This window comes from Hipposideros armiger, unplaced genomic scaffold (genome assembly GCF_001890085.2).
Source record: "Hipposideros armiger isolate ML-2016 unplaced genomic scaffold, ASM189008v1 scaffold_270, whole genome shotgun sequence".
Taxonomy (NCBI): Eukaryota; Metazoa; Chordata; class Mammalia; order Chiroptera; family Hipposideridae; genus Hipposideros; species Hipposideros armiger.
Genome location: NW_017731620.1, coordinates 863,054 through 883,399, shown reverse-complemented (window position 1 = coordinate 883,399; position 20,346 = coordinate 863,054). Strand labels below are relative to the sequence as shown.

Genomic DNA, 20,346 nt, shown 5'->3' with positions numbered 1-20,346 from the left:
CTACCCTGGGGCCTTAAGACCATCTGACATTCAGTTAAAAAGATAATTATATACCTAATAACTTCTTAACTGGAAATGCTACAGGAATATATAAGCAATAGCTTGTAAATAATTTTTTACTACATCCTTTGTGTGAGCACAGAAAAAAAAATTTAAATATATATTTTATTCTCCAATTTTAAAAAATCAATACTTTTCATCATAAGCAGCAAGAATGATCCCAAAACAAGCAGAGTCACTTTCATAGAAGCTGCGTTAAATTCTGTGAAAATACATTGGGAGACAAGCAGAAGAGCCTTAGTCTAAGTATATAACAAATCCTTGCATTGAAGGGTCTTCAGTGTTCACAAAAACAAAACAGGCTATGAGCACAAATGATAAAGAAATATCTTCTAAATACTTATTTTGGGTTAGCTTTATAATTATGAACATTCATTCCAACTTGAAAAAGAATTGGACCACTATTATAAGGAAAACTAAAAGCCACAAATGCCTAACCTTAGAGAAGTGCCTGAGCAAATCTATAAACATAAATACTCTATAGCTACAAAACAAAAAGTCTACTAACTATATTTCTCAAAAACTATATAATTCTATTAAAATTTAAATACATGGACTATATCAATACATGGAAATGTATATATATAAAATTCTACTAAGTGAAAAAAGCAAAATTAAAAAATAGTGATTACAACTATGTAAAAATAAATACAGAGTGCCCCAAAAATGTATATACATTTTAAGAAAGGAAACAACTGTATTAAAATTGTAATAACATACACCGGTAACAAAAGGTGAATACAACTCACGTTTGACTTCTGCAATTACAAGAGGTGCTCAAAGTGGTTACCACCAGTATCCAGACATTTCTGATTACGGCGAACTATAGCTTGAGCAACGTTGGCCAAAGTGTCCACTTGTATTGCTGCGCATGCCGTTTCAATTTCTTCACACAGTACCATACGTCTCAAACTTATCATGAATGGGTACAATTGTTAGGCATGTTGGAGGTTCTGTTGTACACTCATGCCTTCATTGTAGTTGTACTTCCACAACGTTCTCGAATTTCAAATACCACTTCAAAATGATCTTGCGCCCCTCGAACAACAATCGTGCTTCTGCCAGTTTCTTTGACTGTCCTACCAAGGACAAAGGTAACGCTAGTATTCATTTGATTAATGCCATCTTTTGAGCGAACATCATACTACACAGTGCTACCAAAATTCAATTCAGGTTCAAAAAGTAATACATAGATAACATCTCTTAAAATGTGTATATATTTTTTGGCAACCCTGGTTTATTACAATAACAAAACTGAAATGAATTTAAATTTACAGAGACATGAATAAATTCAAATATCCATTAAGGTTGCTTCTTTGTTGCTTAGGATTACAACAAAATAAGAAAAAAATGGACTATTATTTTAGACAAAAACTATACTCCTAAATAATAAATACTGAATGATATGTGAAGTCCTAAAACAGAGATTTTAAAACCATGACTTCTATTATTTCAAGTTATCCTACGGACAGAGATCAGCCCGCATTTACCGATCTTCATTACTGAACTTTCTGGCAATCTGTACAATCACAACTGCCCTTTTTAAACATAGAGAAAAACTTTTACTGCACTGTTCAAATACGAAAACCAAGCAGCATGCTTACAAAATCTCTTTCCTTAATCTGTTTTGCTCCTACAAAAAGTCGCTAACAGAGGGTTCTAAAAAACTAATTCTATATACATATTTTATATAACATATATTTATGCAATAAATATTTTAAAGAATGGCTTTTACATAATTGTTTATTTCAATATATATCTTATTGAATTGCGAGTTATGCAAACAGTCTTTCAGAGTTATTATTGAAAATTATTCTCTACATGATTTAGAAAATGGTTAATTTCTTGGATAAAACATAGCATATTTAGAAGTCCGAAAGCCAAGTAAATCTCTTATTTCATTTCGGAATTTTGACAGATCTTGGCGCAGTTCATTTAGATTTTCCACAGTTGCCTGATCTGTACTTTGCATCTTCTGCCTCATGGAAGTCAGGTAACGATGCACTAAGCAGCACATCACTTTTTGGTAGTTTTCATCTCTCTTTTGTTTCAAATTTCTCCATTCCTTCAAAACAAGCAATAATATGATACTAACAATCTGCATAAACAATATTTAAATATGGTAGATTTTTAAATAAAATTCACAAATACAAACACATATCTTTCTAATGCTTTAATAGACTATATTCTTGCCACTGTGTTTTATAAAATAACATTCAACACTTGTTTAAAACAAACATAGCCTGCATATTGGTTTTATTCATTCACCTGTATGCTTATTTTGATTTAAAAAGAGACTTAGGAAGCCTCAGTTTATAGGAGGGATTACCAAACTATGACCACAGGCCAAATAGGGCCAACTTCCTGTTTTTTATGGCCTGGGAGCTAAGAATGGCTTTTACAGATAAACATTTATAATGAATTTTGCAATAGAAAACAGTAATTTTGAGACCCAATTAAACAAAATGGGATTCTACTCTTTATTAATAGATCTATTATAAAAATTATTACTCACTTATATTGTTACTCACTTATTTTAAATTTCATCAATAAAAATTTAGGTTCTTTCTTGTTATATAACTACTCACACAAATCTTTGATTTTGTCTTGGTCTACAAAGTCTAAATAATTTACTATCTGGCCCTTTAAAGAAAAAGTTTGTCAACCTCTGGTTTATAGCAACATGTATTGAATTATTCATGATTGAATAACTTTCAAGAAGAATCAGGAAAATATGAGCTGACTCTACTAGTCAGTCTTTATCTACGTTGACAGAATAGGTATTCTGAATATTTTCCATGTTTTAAAACCAAGACAAGATTTCATGAAACAATTGCAGCTTTCTCTCTCATTCTCAATAGTTACTGAGTCCTTACTTTATGTTCTATCTATATGCCATGCTTCAGGGAAACAAGAGTGAAAACAAAATCAGCGTCAGGCCTTAAGAAGCCTGCATGTTTATGCCTTAGGACACATCTGAGGTTAGGAACTGTTAAAACGTCCACACTGCAGTTCTAATCTCCTACCTTTAAACTATTTTGCCGTTTAACCTTGCCTTTGGATGTATGAGAGCAAATCCATTTACTGAGGCTACTGATCATATAGCAGATTGTCTTTGGTGAGGGAACGATGTTGAAAGGGGGAGGTAAAGTACATTTGTCATCAAAGTAGCTAAGCCACAGCTTGGCTCGAGCAAACTTCCATTCTTTGTCTTCGTGATTCTGTAAGAAGCAAATGAAAAAGTAGTATAGGGTGTGAACACACAGACACACAGACACACAGACACACAGACACACACACACACACACACACACACGGGGGCGAGGGAGAAAAAGAGAGATAGTTTTAAACTGTCTAAATGTTTTCACACCTTATAAGTAAAAATTTGGTTCAAGATTTGCAATTAATATACATTATTTACATTAAAAAATCTAATTCTTAAATGATACTATTAATCCTTGTAATTTTCATACACTTGGTATGACCTTAAGAGACCATGCAGTTCTGAGCGAATGAACTTACTGCAATCAGCTGAAAGCTTTTGTGCAGCATGGCCACAAGCAGCTTGGTGAGCACGATCACCACCACCACGTTGTACGTCCCGACAATCACGGCTCCCACAAAGGACTGCAGCTCTTCTCCGTAACTGATTCTCGTGACAAAGATTGCAACATGTGCTAAGGAGAAAATATACCAGAACAAAGCAAAGCAAGTGCCAACGAACCTGTAAAGACAATTACATTTCTGTTTAAGAGAATACTAAAGAAATTAATTAGCAAAAATGAAGAATTCATTTATATCAACATCACCTAAAGAAAACATTGATAATCCAAGAATACTTTATAACATAAATGAAGTTGAGCCCAGCAGTACAGGCATGTCTTACTTTAAACAAAGAAATAGACTCAGAAGAAAGATGAACGCTCATTTAATCTCCTATTGCCTTTCTGTCCATTCTCAATGCAGGGGCAGCTATGACCCTGCTATTGCCTGATTAGATTCTGTCACTCCTCTGCTCAAAACTTTCAAATGGTATCTCAATAGCCCAAAGTCCTTACAAAGGCCAAGCGGGTCCTGCGTGATCCCCATCACCTTTCTGACCTCATGTCTTACACTTCTCCCTGGGATTCATTCCCTTCCACCCACACCTGCCTCCTGGCTCTTCCTTGAATATGCCAGCCATCCTCCATCTTGGACATCTGCTTTGCCATCCACTCTATCTGCCAACGCTCTCCCTCCAGTATCTCTTTAATTGCCTGATTCTTCATGGGCTTTATATCTTTACTTGAATGTCATCTCTGGGGGGCCTCCCCTCACTTCCTATCTAAAACTGTACCCGCTCCCACATATATTCCCCCTGACCCAAGCTTTGTCTCTTTTGCCCTTATCACTATGTAATAGAGCATATATTTTATTTCTCTTTTTATTGCATATATCATATATCGCCTCACCAAAATATAAGCTGCATGATGTAGTTTTGCTCACTGATAACTTCATTCACTCAGCTCTTAGAACACTGTCTAGTATATAAAAAGTGTTAGATGTATATTAATTATTCATTTAATTCCTTAAATAAGATGACATGACAGTAACTGAAGAACAGTTGGTACACAATAGGAACCTGACAAATGTGTAATTCCACATCCCTTCTCCATTATTTTATTTAAGAATGAGGAGAGGTATTTTGTCTGCCTCACAACCAGTTGCTCAGTTCCTAATTGAACCTAATTACAGTACATATGTATTACTATAACAGTAAATTAGAGAAAAAATTGTTCACGAAGCTCTAATAATTCTCAGTTTGAATAACCTCCTAGCCAGTTTTGAAAATATGAGAGTGTTTTGGTTGTAACAATGGCTGAGAGTTGCTACTGACATTTAATTCTGGAGGAGCAGAGATGTCAGATGTCTTCCGATATATCAGACTGACAAAGGATGGTCCTGCCCCAGATGCTAGCAGGGCACAGAACACCAAGGGTCCCTCTGCTAAGATGTGCCACAGGAGGGGAAACAGTGGAAGAACATGGGCCTATTAATCAGTTACGATTTTCTGTATGAAGATAACCATCCAACGATTCATGAAAAATAAGTACTACTTATTAAAAAAGAATTTCTTAAAGAAAATTAGAAGTTCTATTTCTGTAGGTATTAATTCATACATAACACAATAGAAAGAGAGAAACAGTAAAGACATTGTATGAGACACTCACGAGTGGAAGGTATCATTGCTTTGCTGTTCACAGAAGATGCCTACACAGTCCTTCTGTTCCTTGGGAGTATAGCCTTTATCATACAGTTGTGTCAATCCAATTGTGAAAGAAAACAAAACAAGAAGGAACATCCCAAGAAACTTTCCAAAATCTTGTAGCATCTGTCCCATTGAAATCTGTGGAGTATATTAGGTGTTCATTAACATTATCAGGAAAACAAAATATTAAATATTAAACGACCAGGCAATAAAAGGAAGACAAACACATGAGCCACATCTACTCTTTTTATGCCTCTGGTTGAGGTAGTTCAGCATTTTTAAAACATCAAAACTCCAGCTGCCTAACAAAAAGCCATTCTGATCATGTTAACACGGCCTGTTGGATGGTATATTGCTTGTACCTGGACCAAGTCTGCAGAGAGCACTGTTCCTATGAAGGTAGAGGAAGAGATGTGCAGATTTAAGTGCCTAATTTGCAAGTGATTAAAAGGAAAATTTCTCACTCAAATCTGAAGTGAAATAAATGCTTATATTTAGTTTCTTAAAATTTACATATATATAATCATTATGACATAAAGTATTCCATTTATTTGCAACCAATTCTAAACCAATTCCCAAAGGACAGCATTTCCTCCTCCAAGACTGCCCTAATATCTTTTGCTGAGGTGATTGATTTTCTTTCATTTAGGGTCCATTATTAGAAAATATTATGTGTACAAGTCAAATGAGGGGTCTAGAATTAATATGAGTATCTTTTGCATTGTAGACATCTGAAGTGCATCTGGGAGCTTTATCCAAGCCTAATCATTCTTCTTCCATACTTCTTCAAAATCTGGGGAATAGGTACTTTTCATAAACTTTTGGTGTTTAAATTGGCACATAAATTTGGAGAATAATTTGGCATTACCCTTTTTGACCCAGCAATTCTCTCCCTACAGCTTTAGCCAATAGGTAGGAAATACACAAAAGCACATGTATAGACGAGGATTTTCATTACAGTATTGTTAGAGGCAGCCAAAAATTCAGAACATCCTAAATGTTAAAAAAATGAAGTGCATCTATAAGTATGCACTGTACTTTCTATGCTGGCATAGAAAGGTGTCCATAAAATATTAAGTCAAAAAAGCAGGATGTAGAACTGTGTAACAGCTCCCATGTCTACTCTTTAAAAGGATATATCAGATAGATCTTTTCAGATAGATATGATTTAATATGCACAGGAAACTTCTGGAAGTTTACATAAGGAACTATTAATAATTCTTATCTACAGGAGGTAGGGCTAGAGACCGGAAGGAAGACTTTCTCATTTGGAATTTTCTTTACTATATACATTTATTACTTTTAAGATACAAAAAGTAGTGTTTAAACATAACCCTTCCTCACATTTAACCAGGTCAAATTTATATCATTAAATCCAGCTTAACGTAAAATTCCTAATTGCCTCAAGCCTGTCACAATCACACATGCCAGTCACCACTGATACAAAGGGGCAGCAGCAGGCAAGTCGTCAAGCCCCTCGGGCCCATGAGTGAGCAGCTGATTAAGTGGGAGAGGTATGCTAAAATGTCTTAGGCACACCACAAGCTAGCAACCCAGGCTAGGCAGCAGTGAGGTCCGTATGCCTGCCCTGCACGTGTGACTCGGCCATGTGGTGCTTTTCAAAGTCTCATGCTGACCTCACTTGGCCCCATGGCAAAATTCTGACAAAAGAAACAGGGAGCTTTTAGAATCAGAAAGCTCAAAATGTATGGGTCATCTTGGAAAAGAAATTATTTATTCAGACTGTGAGTACTTAGAATAAAGTCATAACATATTAGAAAACTTAGTAAGTTATGACAGTAAGAATATAGTACCTGCTTTAAATAACTTCAGAAAAGATTGCCTTTGAAGAAAATTTAGATGCTGTAAGCTTTATAGATAGACTTTTCCAAGAGTGGCCATGTATGATATTTTTATTTTTATTTTAAAAATTTAGTCCCAAAGTAGAAGCCTTAATTTAACATTACTAAGTTTTATAGAGTAAGCATAACTCAATTTTAATATCAAGATGAGCAATATTTAATAAGAAAACCACAAACTTCATGACTTGGTCTCTAAAAGCATCACATTAGTTCTTTTTGTTTTGTTTTGTTTTTGTTTGTTGTTGTTGTTTTTTTTTTTGTAGCTCAGCCACCTTTTGGCAGCTCAGCGGCAGCTCAGCGGCAGCTCAGCTCGGGCCATGAATCAAACCAGCGACCCTGTTGCTCAGAGCTCGCACTCTTGAGCAAGCTCCTAACTAACTGAGCCACTCGGCCGGCCACATTAGTTCTTGATTAAGATGGAATAACCAAAAGTAGTTACAGGGTGTATCACTGAGGTGAAGATTAGCTCCAACGGCATACATACTAAACATTCATGTAAAAGGCAAACGTTAAAAACAGCACATTTATTTTAGTCTGAGAAAGGTTATAAGATTTAGTTATTTGTAAAAAAAATAATAATGCTTTCTTAAATATTTACTTATTTAAAACTTAGCTGTTTTACTGGAGGAATATGAAAATTAAAACATGAAAAATTTTAATTAATTTTTGTCTGGTATAATTATTGTTATCCCAGCTTTTTTTTCAGTTTCCATTTTCACAAAATACTTTTTTCCATCCCTTTACTTTGTCTGTGTGTTTTCGAAATGAAGCGAGTTTCCTGTAGGCAGCATATGTAAGGCTCTTGTTTTCTTACCCATTCAGCCACCCTATATGTCTTTTGGAGCATTTAACCATTTATATTTAAAGTAATTGTTGGTAGATATGTAGTTACTGCCATTTTACTACTTATAGTTTTGATCTTTTCTTCTTCTACTTCGTCTTAAAGAAGTCTAACATTCCTTGTAATATTGGTTTGATGGCAATGAACTCCTTTAACTTTTTCTTGTTTGGGAAGTTCTTAATCTGTCTTTTGATTCTGAATTACAGCTTTGCTGGGGAATCTTGGTTATAGGTCATTGTTTTTCATCACTTTGAATATTTTCTGCCATCCTTTCTGGACTGCAAAGTTTCTGTTGAAAAATCAGCTGACAGTCTTATGGGAGCTCCGTTGTAGGTAATTAACTGCTTTTCTCTTGCTGCTTTTAAGATTCTTTTGTTTTGTTTTTTAAACGTTTTATTGGGGAATTGGGCAAGGGGAACAGTGTTGGAGAATTAGGGGAGGGGAACAGCCAAGTTGTTGTCCTTCAGTCTTAGTTGTGGAGGGCACAGCTAGCTCAGTTCCAAGTTCAGCTGCTATCCGGCCGACCATCTGCAGCTCATAGCTGCTCAGCTCAAGGTGTCATGTTCAATCTTAGTTATGGGTGGGTGTAGCCCATCCTCTCATGAGGGAGTCGAACCGGCAAACCTTGTTAGGAGCACGTGCTCTCACCTGCTGAGCCATCCTGCCACCTGTTGGCAGCTCAGCTCAGGCACAGCTCACTGGCCTGTGTGGGAATCGAACCAGGGACCTGTTGCTCAGAGCTCATGCTCTTAACCAACTAAGCCACTTGGTCGGCCCCTTAAGATTATTTTTGTCTTTAAGCTTTGGCATTTTAATTATGTGTCATGGTGTGCTCCTGTTTGGGTTCATCTTGTTTGGGACTCTCTGCACTTCCTGGGCTTGTATGTCTATTTCCTTCACCAGGTTAAGAATGTTTTCTGTCATTATTTCTTCAAATAGGTTTTCAATTCCTTGTTCTCTCTTTTCTCCTTCTGGTACCCCTATAATGTGAATGTTGGTATGCTTGATGTTGTCTTAGAGGCCCCTTAAACTATCCTCATTTTTTTAGATTTTTTCTTTTTGCTGTTCTGATTGGGTGTTTTCTGCTACCTTATCTTCCAAATTGTTGATTCTATCCTCTGCTTCATCTAATCTATTGTTTATTCCCTTCAATGTATTCTTCATTTTAGTGGTTGTACTCTTCATTTCTGAGTGGTTCTTTTTATGTTTTCTAGCTCCATTTTTATGTTTCTTATCTCTTTGTTGAAATCACTGAATATCTTTACAATCAGTGTTTTGAACTCTGCATCTGGTAGATTGCTTGTCTCTATTTTGTTTAGTTTTTCTTCCGAAGCTTTGTTCTGTTCTTTGGTTTGGGACATGTTTCTTTGTCTCCCCATTTTGGCTTTCTCCATGTGTTTGTTTCTAATGTATTAAGTAGGCCTGCTATGTCTCCCGTCTTAGTAGAGTGGCCTCAGGTAGTAGGTGACCTGTGGAGCCCATCGGCACAGTCTCTATTCACTTGAGCCAGGTGCTCCAGGTGTGTCCATTGTGTGGGTTGTGTGTGCCCTTCTGTAATATTTGAGATTTGGTTGCTGTGGGTACATCAGTGGGAGGGACTGACCCTCAGGCTAACTGGTTGTCAGGACTGGCCGTGACTACAGAGGAGGAGCTGTTGTGCAGGTGCTGACTCTACAAAGCAGGATTCACTTTAGCAGGGCTCTGGTGCCTGCCAAGTATGCCCTTTGAGAGTATCTTTTGTGGAGGTGGTTGGGTGGTTCTCTGGTGTGATCTGAAGCTGGCCACTGGGTGTGATGGTCTCTGGGGAGGGGCTCTGGTGCAGATTGAGGTCAGCCACTGCCTGTGCCCTGCCCAGCACCACTTGGTAGGAGCTACAAAGTGATCTGCAGATGGTGCCACTTGTGCTGAGCTTGGAGGTACCTGGGAGAGGGTAAGCTGTGAACTGAGGCCAGCTGCCACTAGTGCCGGGCTTGGGGCTGCTTAGCAAGATGTATGGGGCACATCGAGGCCAGATGCTGCTTGTTTGGGGTTTGTGAACCTTTGAGAGGTTTTAAGAAAGTCCGCAGCATTAGCCAAGGCAGGATGTTTGTGTGGAAAAGCCACTGGAAACAGCTTGGCTGGGCCCACAAATTGGGTGGGGTGGAGTCTCAGGGAATCACCAAGGTGGGGGTGAATTATGTTAGCTAGGTTGATGGAGACTCAGATATGGCACCTGCCTGTGCAGGCTAGGTGGTGGTGGTGGGCGGGGGAGGGGGAAGGCTCAACAAAGGGACAATGGCTTCTGTCAGCACTTTTGTCTGAGACAAAGCTGTTCCTCCAGCCCTCGACCTGAAGTCAGAAGATTCAGTTCCTCTCCGTATGTCCCTGGTGCCTTTCAAGCTGCTGCCCCAGTGCTGGAGTTCAGGGTGAGTGAGTTTGTCAGTAAGTCAGTATGCAGGCCCTATAAGAGCATCACCTGGGACTCCAGCAGCTCTCTGTCTCAGCCACAATCTCCACTGGTTTTCGCAGCTAGAAGTTATGGGGATTTCTCCCCCTAGCACAGGGCTGGGGAGCCTGGGACCCGAGGGGTCCCAACTCCTCGCTCCTTAGGTTGAGACCTCCACAGCTGAGATACCTCTACTGATTTTTAACTGTCACAGATGGGGGTGGGACCAGCCCACTCCACGTCTCCACCCTTCCTACCATCCTCAAGGTGGCTTCTCCTATATGTCTTTAGTTATAGGGCTTCTGTTCAGCTAGGACTTCAGGCGATTCTGTAGTTTAGTTGTAATTTTGATGTGGTTGTGGGACAAGGCCAGCACAGCATTCACCTACTCCACCATCCTGACCAGAACTCAGCACCAGTTTTTCAATTCAACAAAAATTCATTAAGTAACTACTATGGCAAGACAGTGAGTAAAGCACAGATGAGAAAATTCCCCATCATCAAGGAATTTTTAATTTACTAGAAACAACATAACTGAAAGTTTAAGGCAAAGTAAATATAAATTGTCTTACAATTAAAACAAGCTTTAGGAAGTGCTTATAGAGGTTCAAAGTAATAAGTTCATTGGATGAAGTTATTCATTCCCACGGAAGTAAGAGTGTAGGAATAGATTTTCTAGTGGAGGGGACACTAAAACTGGCACATGTTCCCTTTCCCTGAAAAGTCCAACATCCACTTCCTTTTTATTCATTTTTCAATGCTAAATTCCAGTGTCATGTCTTCTGGGAAGCCTTCTCTGATGCCTTAGGATAAAGTGAGTGTCCTTCATATGAGCTCTCTATTACAGCATTTACCATTCTAAATGTCATTGGCTTGCTTGTCACCCTCAATGAACTATGAGCTCCTTAGAAAGATATTGCAGCTTATTCATTTTAGTATTCTTGGCATCCAGCACTTACTAGGCACTCAATGAATGTTTGTTAAACAAATAAGTAAAATTTCAACAAGCAGAGGATATGGCTGGGACATTCTAAACAGGGTAATAACATAAACAATGACATGGAAGTGAGAAAGCACTTGTGTGAGATTAGTGACTGGTCTTGACCCAGATGGAGAATTATTTCAGGAAGAGATAAAGAGATGAGTATAGTGAGAGATGGCTAGAAAGCAAGTAGGGCCACATTATAGAAGGCCACCTTTCAAAGTCTACCTACAACATAAATCACAAATTTAATAAATACATTCACACAATCATAAAAATGTCAAGTGCTAGGATAAAGGATCCCGCTGAATACAGGATCATTTTATATATTACACCATAGGATAGTCCTACGACCTGGATGTGCCTAGGACAGTCCCAGTTTATACTAATTGTCCCAACTTAGTCATTAATAGCATCCTTTTCATTCCCCGAAGTGTCTCCATTTGGAATACAAAACATGGTCATTCTACACAAGGCAAAGATCTGGACCCCTGTGACAGGTTATATAATGAGTTAAAATAAAAGTCTGTCAACTTCTAAATCTGCAAAGTGTTTGGAAGGAAAAAATGTTAGTAAACAGAGATAAATCTGACAAACAACTGTAGTAATCACATAAAACATTATTTGACATAGCAGGCTATGTACATAAAGGGAAAAAATTGCACTTCTGCTAAAGTAGTGACGTTATTGTCAATTTTCTTTTCACATTTCTTTTAGTTTTATACTTGTAACTGTATTAGTCTATTTTAATTTAGTTTCTTACTCATGATGAACAAAATGTAAAAAAGTATTAAAAATTTTATACATAAAACTATTCTATAATACTTTGGCTCTGCCATATAATACAAATCTATCATGATAATACTACACTAGAAAACAAACGTCTTTACTTGAAAACTTCTTTAATTTACTTAAAGAAGCCTGAAAATATGACTCTACAGGTTCCTATTCAATGTTTATTTTTTGTCCTCTTCTTAACTAAACAGATGTTGATTTTTTTTTTTAAGATTTTATTAGGGAATTGGGGGAGGGGAACAGACAAGTTGCTGTCCTTTTGTTCTTCAGTCTAGTTGTGGAGGACATCGCTTCACTGGCCCACGTTGATATTATCATTGTGCTCTTCCCGGGTGAGGCAGATCGGTCGCTGGCCACTGGATGGCTGCTCACAGCGGTTCTTGGCAGCTCATACCGGCTGCTGGCAGCTCATACCAGCTGCCGGCCACTCACGGTAGCTTATGGCAGCCCACTGCAGCAGGGGCTGCAGCCTATGCCGTCGCCTCACAGCAGCCCAACTCCAGGTTGAGCTGTTGTTCGCCATCTTAGCTGTAGGGGGGCACAGCATCACTGGCCCACATGTGGGATCCGAACTGGGGCCCTGCTGCTCCGAGCTGGCGTCCCAAGCCAACTCTTAACCAATGCACCACTCAGCCGGCCCAGACATTTATTTTTTTGAGGGACAAAGTGCTCAATTAAAAGTTCTTATCTCCTCAAATTTTCTTGTAGCTACAAATAGCCATGTGACCAAATTGTGGCCAATGAGTTACAAGTGGAAGTAGTTGGAAAATGATTTTTCTCTTGATAAAAAGAGAAAGACAACTGGACCATGCTTTCTGCCTTTTGCCCTCTGCTTTTCTCCTTCTTCCTGATGGATGCAGACTTGATGTAATGATTTAGAGCAAGGAGCTTGCAACCATGAGAGCCAATTACACTCTAAAGATGGCAGACAGCCTTCCATCTGAGAAGATTTGCTTTGTAACACCATATTAATTCCACTTGTACTTCCAAATTCTTCAATTCCGAGATGAGCCTCTACTAGACAATCACACACAGATAACCAATGGTTGCCTGGGATGAGGTTGGAGAGAATACTAAATGCAAAAAGGCACCAAAAAACTCTTTGGGGGGATGCAAATGTTCTATACCTTGATTATGGTGACTGAACAAGTTGATACATTTGCAAAACTCATTAGTTAAATGGTGCATTTCACTGTATGCAAATTATACCTTAAAGATAATTTTCTAAAAATCATTTGCTGCACTAGATTATAATATTTAAACATATGATTCAACTGCAGACATTTTTTAAAAATAGGAACACAATAAATATTTGTTGGCCTGACAAATTATTTGTTAGTTCTATGGTATTAGAATAATACAAATTATCCTGCTGGAGGAGAAAAACACATACAACGACTGAAATAACAAATGCAGTATTTGTATACACATTTATAGTTCTTTTGGGAAGCGACTAAGTCAGGAAGACCTGACTCAACAGTTTTAAGAAAACAAAATAGATAATTCACTAATAAATAATAATATGCTTTATCCTTTTTAATTCTTTGTAGAAATTTATAAAGAAATTTCTAGTCTAGAAACTTAGTGATATCATCAGGTTTTTAGCTTAAAAAAAATCAACGTGCATGTAAAAATACTGCTGACTCTTGATTAAAACATTCATAGAAGATATTAGTGGCAAAATTAAATCAAAAGAAGAGATGGTCTAAACCAGTGTTTCACATACCATGTTTTGGAGAAAAACAGAGACCTGAGCATATTTCATAAAAAATGTGTATGACATTAAATGAATTTAGGTAATGATAGTTTGAACAAGGTCAAACAAGTTTCTTTACTTCTTTCTCACAGGCTTTAATGCAAATGTGTCCTAAACTTATTTCAGTCAGAGCATCTCACAGGACTTGGTTAAGGGGTCACACTTCAGAAAACACTGTTGCAGGACAATAACACAAGCCAAATCAAATCAGGTTTTTCCTACATGTTTTATTTACACATCTCTGGAGAAGTTAATTATGCCCTTTATTTAAAATATCCCCTTTGGGGCCAGTCGAATGGCACATTGGTTGAGAGCTGGCTTGGGATGCCAGAGGACCCCGGTTCGGATCCCACATATGAGGGCCTGTGATGCTGCCCTCTACAGCTAAGATGCTGAACAACAGCTCAACCTGGAGTTGGGCTGCCATAAGTCACAGGCGACAGTGTAAGCTGTAGCCCCTGCTGCAGTGGGTTGCCATGGGCTACCGTGTGTAGCCAGCAGCCGCCATGAGCGGCCGTCCAGAAGCCGGCTACTGATCTGCCTCGCCTGGGAAGAGTGCAATGATTGTGCCAGCTTGGGCCAGTGAAGCAACGTCCTCCACAACTAGACTGAAGAACAAAAGGACAGCAACTTTTCTGTTCCCCTTCCCCAATTCCCCAATGCTGTTACCTCCCCCAATTCCCCAATAAAATCTTTAAAGAAAAATCAACTACTTAATCTGTGGGGTAAATTCAACCAATTATGAGTCCTTTCTTTAGTGTTAAGAGATCTAAAATTTAGTTGTGGACTCTCATGCATGATAATCATACTACTTTGAACAAATCACATACCATCTCAAAAGCTCAATTTCTTTAACTATAAAGTGCAATAAAGCATAGACTACATAAACTCTGAAATTTTTTAGCTCTAAATATGCTATTTTCCAACTCATTACATTTACTATTTATTAAACAACGTGAAAGAGAATTTTTTACAATATAGCTTACATATTTTCAGAATCATCATGAAGTATGAATTTTGTTTGCATAACAGCCCCCTTATATTTATCACTTAAAAATTTAAATGTGAGATTCATTTTGGTAAAAGGCAGATTTTTATGTCTGAAGTATAACTATATTTAAAACTCATCTATGTCTGTGGGCTAGGGGCGAGGGACAATGGACCACAGCTTAGCAAAGTGTGAGCACCTGAAAGCAAAGGACTGTCCTTCAGCCAGATGCAAAGCATGAACACACTATGTCCTTTCAATTGTTAAGTATTTTCAAAAGCAAAGTTTAGCTTTAACATAAAAAGAGAACAATGTTCCAGTGGATAAGTAGAAAGACACAATAATAATGACATCTAATGAATATTCTTTAAGAAATTTTAATTATTTACCTGTAATGGACCCAAGATAGAGCTTGTTGTATACATAAAAAAGAGACGAAGATAACTCAGAACATTTGCAAATGCAAAAAGCCCTTCTGCCACCAGCGTAGGATGGAATGCATCCCAGTCCTTCCGATCAGCAAAATCATGAAACTAAGGTTAGGAAGAAAAAGCCAAAGGTAAATAAATAGCTCTCTTGATTTAGGAAAATAAAAACAAATATTCTGATTGCCGAAAAAATTATTTTAATTATGTCTCCTAGGGGATCTCCATTTATGTTTTATACAGTTCTCTTCTTTCAATAGAAATAATATTTTTTAAACTAAATAAAAGATTTCTACATAGGTGATGCAATATCAGTAACTCTATATAAGGTTTTGGCAGAAATTCTTAGGTTTTGAAAAAACTAAACAATTCAAAAAATTGTCATTAAATTTTTTATGAATGAAACGTTTGCTTGTTTTTCTTAAATCCCATAACACAAACTTTAAGTACCTTTGCATGTCAATTACCGTATTTTGCTATGCATAATGTGCTCCTGTATATAACGCACACCCACGTTTTTTGCCCAACTTTCAGGAAAAAAAATCTTTCGTTTTAATTTTTTAATTCAAATTTGTATTTGTTTACATTTAGGTACTTGTTTTTTGTATTATACAAGAATTTTAGCATTTATTTTTTAACATATTGTACAAGAAATTTTATGAATCAGTAACAAATTTATGATATTTACACATCATAGAAGGCCAAAAACTTTTTATCATTCCAAGTTCGCCGTAAATTCAACAAACCGAATATCGTATTCCAGGGTATTATTTTGCATATGGATATCACTGTTGATTTCTAGAGTTACACTTTTAACTCATAAGCATAAACAAAAGAATTTAAAACAGTTATATAGACACTGAATTAGTACTACCCATGTAAATAATGTGCATCCTTATTTTTATCTCACAAATTTGAGCCAAAATGTGCGCATTATACACAGAAAAATACGGTAATTAGTTAGCAAATTACATTAACTTAGCCCCCTGACTCAGGATTCTAGAATGAACCATAGAAATTCTTCTCCCTTGTAAATACCAACAAAAAGAGTCCACTGTTATACCCAGAGAGTGATCACATAGTTCAATTGTCTGGGATAGTTGCAGATTATATACCAGTTTTCCTGGCATAATTATTAATAGAGTCTCTCTCTTTTCACTCTGAAAATATCCTGGTTTGGATGGAGATGTCTGGGCATCTCCACTTCTGGAACTAAAGAGACCAGTCAAGAAACCAACAACCCTCAAACGCCTTATTGAACTATATATCTATGTATGACCAAATTTTTATTTTCTTAGTAATTTCACAACTATGGTCATTGAACATACCAAACAAACATGCTCCATACTAGTGATTACTTAAAAGAATAGAGTTTTTTTAATAAAGTAAAATGATGTAAGATAACCAGTTTGCTTTCTCTATAGTCTATAAATTAGTCAAGAAACAGAAAATATAATATTATATCTTTTAGTTCCTTGAATGTGACACCTCAGGAGAATTATAAACTCAAGGTTTAAACAAAGATAGTTAACATAAAATCTATTACCTTTTCTAGGTTTGGGGGGAGCTTAAATCTTTATAAACGTAAAATTATAAGATGCGTATAAGGCTAGATTTTTGCCAAATTCTAAATTAAAAAAATACAGGGATCAGAAAAACAATTACATTTACATCACTTTTTAAGCTATGTAACATCATAATCATGATTTGGAATGTGTAAAACACTATATAATGAATTCCATTCAGATAAACTTGTTTTTGTGGCATATGTAAATATCTAACACAAATCAATGTAAGTAACTTTATGTTTTCATTTGAAGCATATACAAGTTAATGAGGTATACAAGCCTAGCTCAGGTCTAAGGACTCAGCATTTGGAAGAAAGAAAATGCCTAGACAGACCTGGATTTAAATCCAGTCTTGGTTTCTTACTGTGTGGTCTTGGACAAATTACTTAATATTTCTGAGCTTCGTTTTCCTGATTTGCAAAGTGGGGATAAGGACATCTGTCTCATAGAGTCCCTGTGAGGATAAATGAGATAAAGTATAGCAAGTGTCAACCGGGCCTGGCACATAGTAGTAGGTAACTGACATTGAACTACAGCTAACACCCTTCACACTATTGGAAAGGAAGGAAGGAAACAGTGTGTACGGTTCCCTCACACAGGGATCTGTGGAAAAGGAAAACACGTCAGATAGAACTGAGCCAAAGCAACTCTGAGTTCAGTGCCCCAAACCTCAGGTTTTTCCCAAATAAACTCCATTTGTACCTCCAATTGACATAGATAATAGTCACCTTGTTGTGAGCAACCACTTTGAGGGCAAAGGTTGCCAAATAAAGTGAATTCATGACAAAACTGAGTTGATTACGAGATTCTTCTAAAAAGTCTTCCAACCCTTCATACCAGAGTCTTTTAATGTCTGACCAGATCATCCCTAAAAAAAATGAAAACAAAAAAAATCAAACAGAGCTCTTCATTCAATAATAAACTAAAAAAATACTTTAAGACTCAAAGTATTAAATAAAACCCTTGCATCAGCTATAGGCTAATTCAGAAGAAACAAACAATTTTTGGTAAAAAAATTCTCAAAATTTGAAAGAAAATAACCTTAAGTTTGATATGACAGTATCTTTCCCAGAGAGGGATTTTAATAAGTGAGGTCAAACAAGCCTAAGAAAACAAATAAATTGATGCTACACCTCCCCACCACCCCAAAGGCTCAGTTCCTGATTTTCTCTATCTACACTTGCTCCTATGGTGACTTTATCCAGCCTAGTCTAACGGCTTTAAGAATCATCAGTGTGGCAGCCTTTCAAATTACTACCTCTAAACCTCTTTCTTAAATTCCACTTATAGAGGTACTAGGCCACTCCACGTCTCCACCTGGATGTCCTCACATGTCCAAGCTGGATTCCTAATCCCTGGCCCCACGTTCACTGCACTGGAAGACTTCACCATCTCTCTGATGGCAACTCCATCCTTCCAGTTGCTCAATCCAAATGTCCTTGAATCACCCTTGACTCACATTTCTTTTAAACCACACATTCAATGCAATAGCAAAACCTACTGGCTCCACTTTCAAAATATATTTAGGAGCTAACTTTTCTTACTATCACTTCAGCTTCAAACCACCATCCTCTCTTGCCTGAATTATTAAATAGCCTACCTGGCCTCCATTTTTCTACCCTGATCCCCCTAAAATCCACTCTGCACACAGCAGGCAGAGTAGTCCCTTTAAAATGCAAGTGATACTTCTGTACTCAAAACTTTTCAGAGGAGAAAGGATTAACTGCATGTAAGAACTCTTTCTTCATGGGAATATAACCTCATGTTATCTATCACAGTGGTTTCCTTGGAAACATACTACGTTAAGAAAACCATGGAAGGACAGCAGTGTTCAACATCATAAAAACATTATATCCTAATAATAAAACATTAAGTCAAAGGATACCATTAATATTCTGTGCATTCATCAACACATTATTTCCTCTTTCCTACCTTGCTTTTTATAACGTATCCCTACTGTTTTCTGGATGACTAAGGAAACGAACAGGAAACAAACAAACATACAGAAGTCAGTCATCATGAGTCAAAAGTTACTGTGCTCACTGCTTGAATAATAAATTGAAGGGGTGCCTTTAAACAAGCAGGCAAACGAGTCCTACATGTTTACTGAGAGCACATTCAGCTTTATATGTTTAACAAAGCCTGAGTGATCCAGTCACATAACAGGCTTAAAAGACATCCTTGGCAAGGAATATCCAGATCTAAATGTTGTAAAGCAGAAGCTGTGCTGAGAAAAGTAAAAGAATTCCATGAATTTTGCATTGCACTCTTCTACTGAGGCAGATTATGGTTGGAAAATCAATCGTGTGTGTGTGTGTGTGTGTGTGTGTGTGTGTGTGTGTGTGTGTGTGTGTGTTCAATAATGTTATTGAAAACACGGCCATCATGATTAAAAGGAGTAACCACAGTTTTATCGTTAATATGCAATTCAATGACAGCAGCATATTTATTTATGCTGTCCAAAGGGTGGTTCTGACTCTGAGTTCAATGAGTTCTACCTCACTGCTAAGAAATATAACTTTAATTTGATTCTTATCAAACTCGGGTAAACTGAATCTTATTTACAAAACAAAGAAAATATTCTTTCTTTCTCATTAGCATTTAAACAATAGGTTATAAATAAACCATATAAAATTTCCTTTCTTTAAGACTAAGGTATACACAACAATCTTTCAGGAGTAGTTCAAATAGAGGGAAAAAGTGCTTCTTAGAGATTCCTTTTTAACCTATTCATATAATAATATAAACAAATTTCACATTGGAAAGGCCTACAACAATGCAATTTGGAACTATATATAATAAAGTACAAATTATTTTCTAAATTAAAATATTAAATTTTAGATAAAATGGCAGAAACACAGGAAACAGGAAATATTAACAATAAGAAATTATTTAATTCTCTTTAACCTAGAATTCAGATGCATATTGTTTTTATGCTATCTACCTAATTTTAAATATTAATGCATCATGGATTGCATATGGCTAAAAATAAAACACAATGAAATAAGTTACTTGAAATTAACTAATTTCCAAATAAAAATAAAAATCTCAAAATATTCAAATTCTTTTTATAGATGAAGAACTAAAAGTGAACATTTTACATTAACTCGTTTCAAATTATTTAATAATTGAAACAATCGAGAACATATTAATCAATCAGTGCCTTATACCATCAAAAAGACTAAATTTCAATATCCTTTTACCACAGAGCAAGTAAAAAGATAAGTGGGAAATGCTGAGGCTAAAAACACGTTGAAGATCCAGAGGTAAACAAAGGAGTTAAAAGTCTGCAAACAGGGCCGGCCGAGTGGCGTGTTGGTTAAGAACTGGCTTGGGACGCCAGAGGGCCCCGGTTCGGATCCCACATATGAGGGCCAGTGACACTGCCCTCTACAG

At 36.8% G+C, this 20,346-nt stretch overlaps 1 protein-coding gene across 3 annotated transcripts in view; it reads right to left on the bottom strand.

Moving 5' to 3' along the window:
- Positions 1-943: 943 nt before the first annotated feature.
- Positions 944-20,346, bottom strand: part of TRPC1 (transient receptor potential cation channel subfamily C member 1) — a 72,032-nt gene continuing 52,629 nt past the window's right edge. For all 3 annotated transcript variants that reach the window (XM_019656943.1, XM_019656945.1, XM_019656944.1), the window contains 6 exons: positions 17,679-17,818; positions 15,347-15,490; positions 5,271-5,446; positions 3,583-3,784; positions 3,087-3,281; positions 944-2,125 (listed from right to left, as the gene is read on the bottom strand). In XM_019656943.1, coding sequence (XP_019512488.1) covers positions 1,898-2,125; positions 3,087-3,281; positions 3,583-3,784; positions 5,271-5,446; positions 15,347-15,490; positions 17,679-17,818 — 1,085 coding nt within the window. In that variant the 3' untranslated portion in view covers positions 944-1,897. The remainder of the gene's footprint in view (positions 2,126-3,086; positions 3,282-3,582; positions 3,785-5,270; positions 5,447-15,346; positions 15,491-17,678; positions 17,819-20,346) is intronic.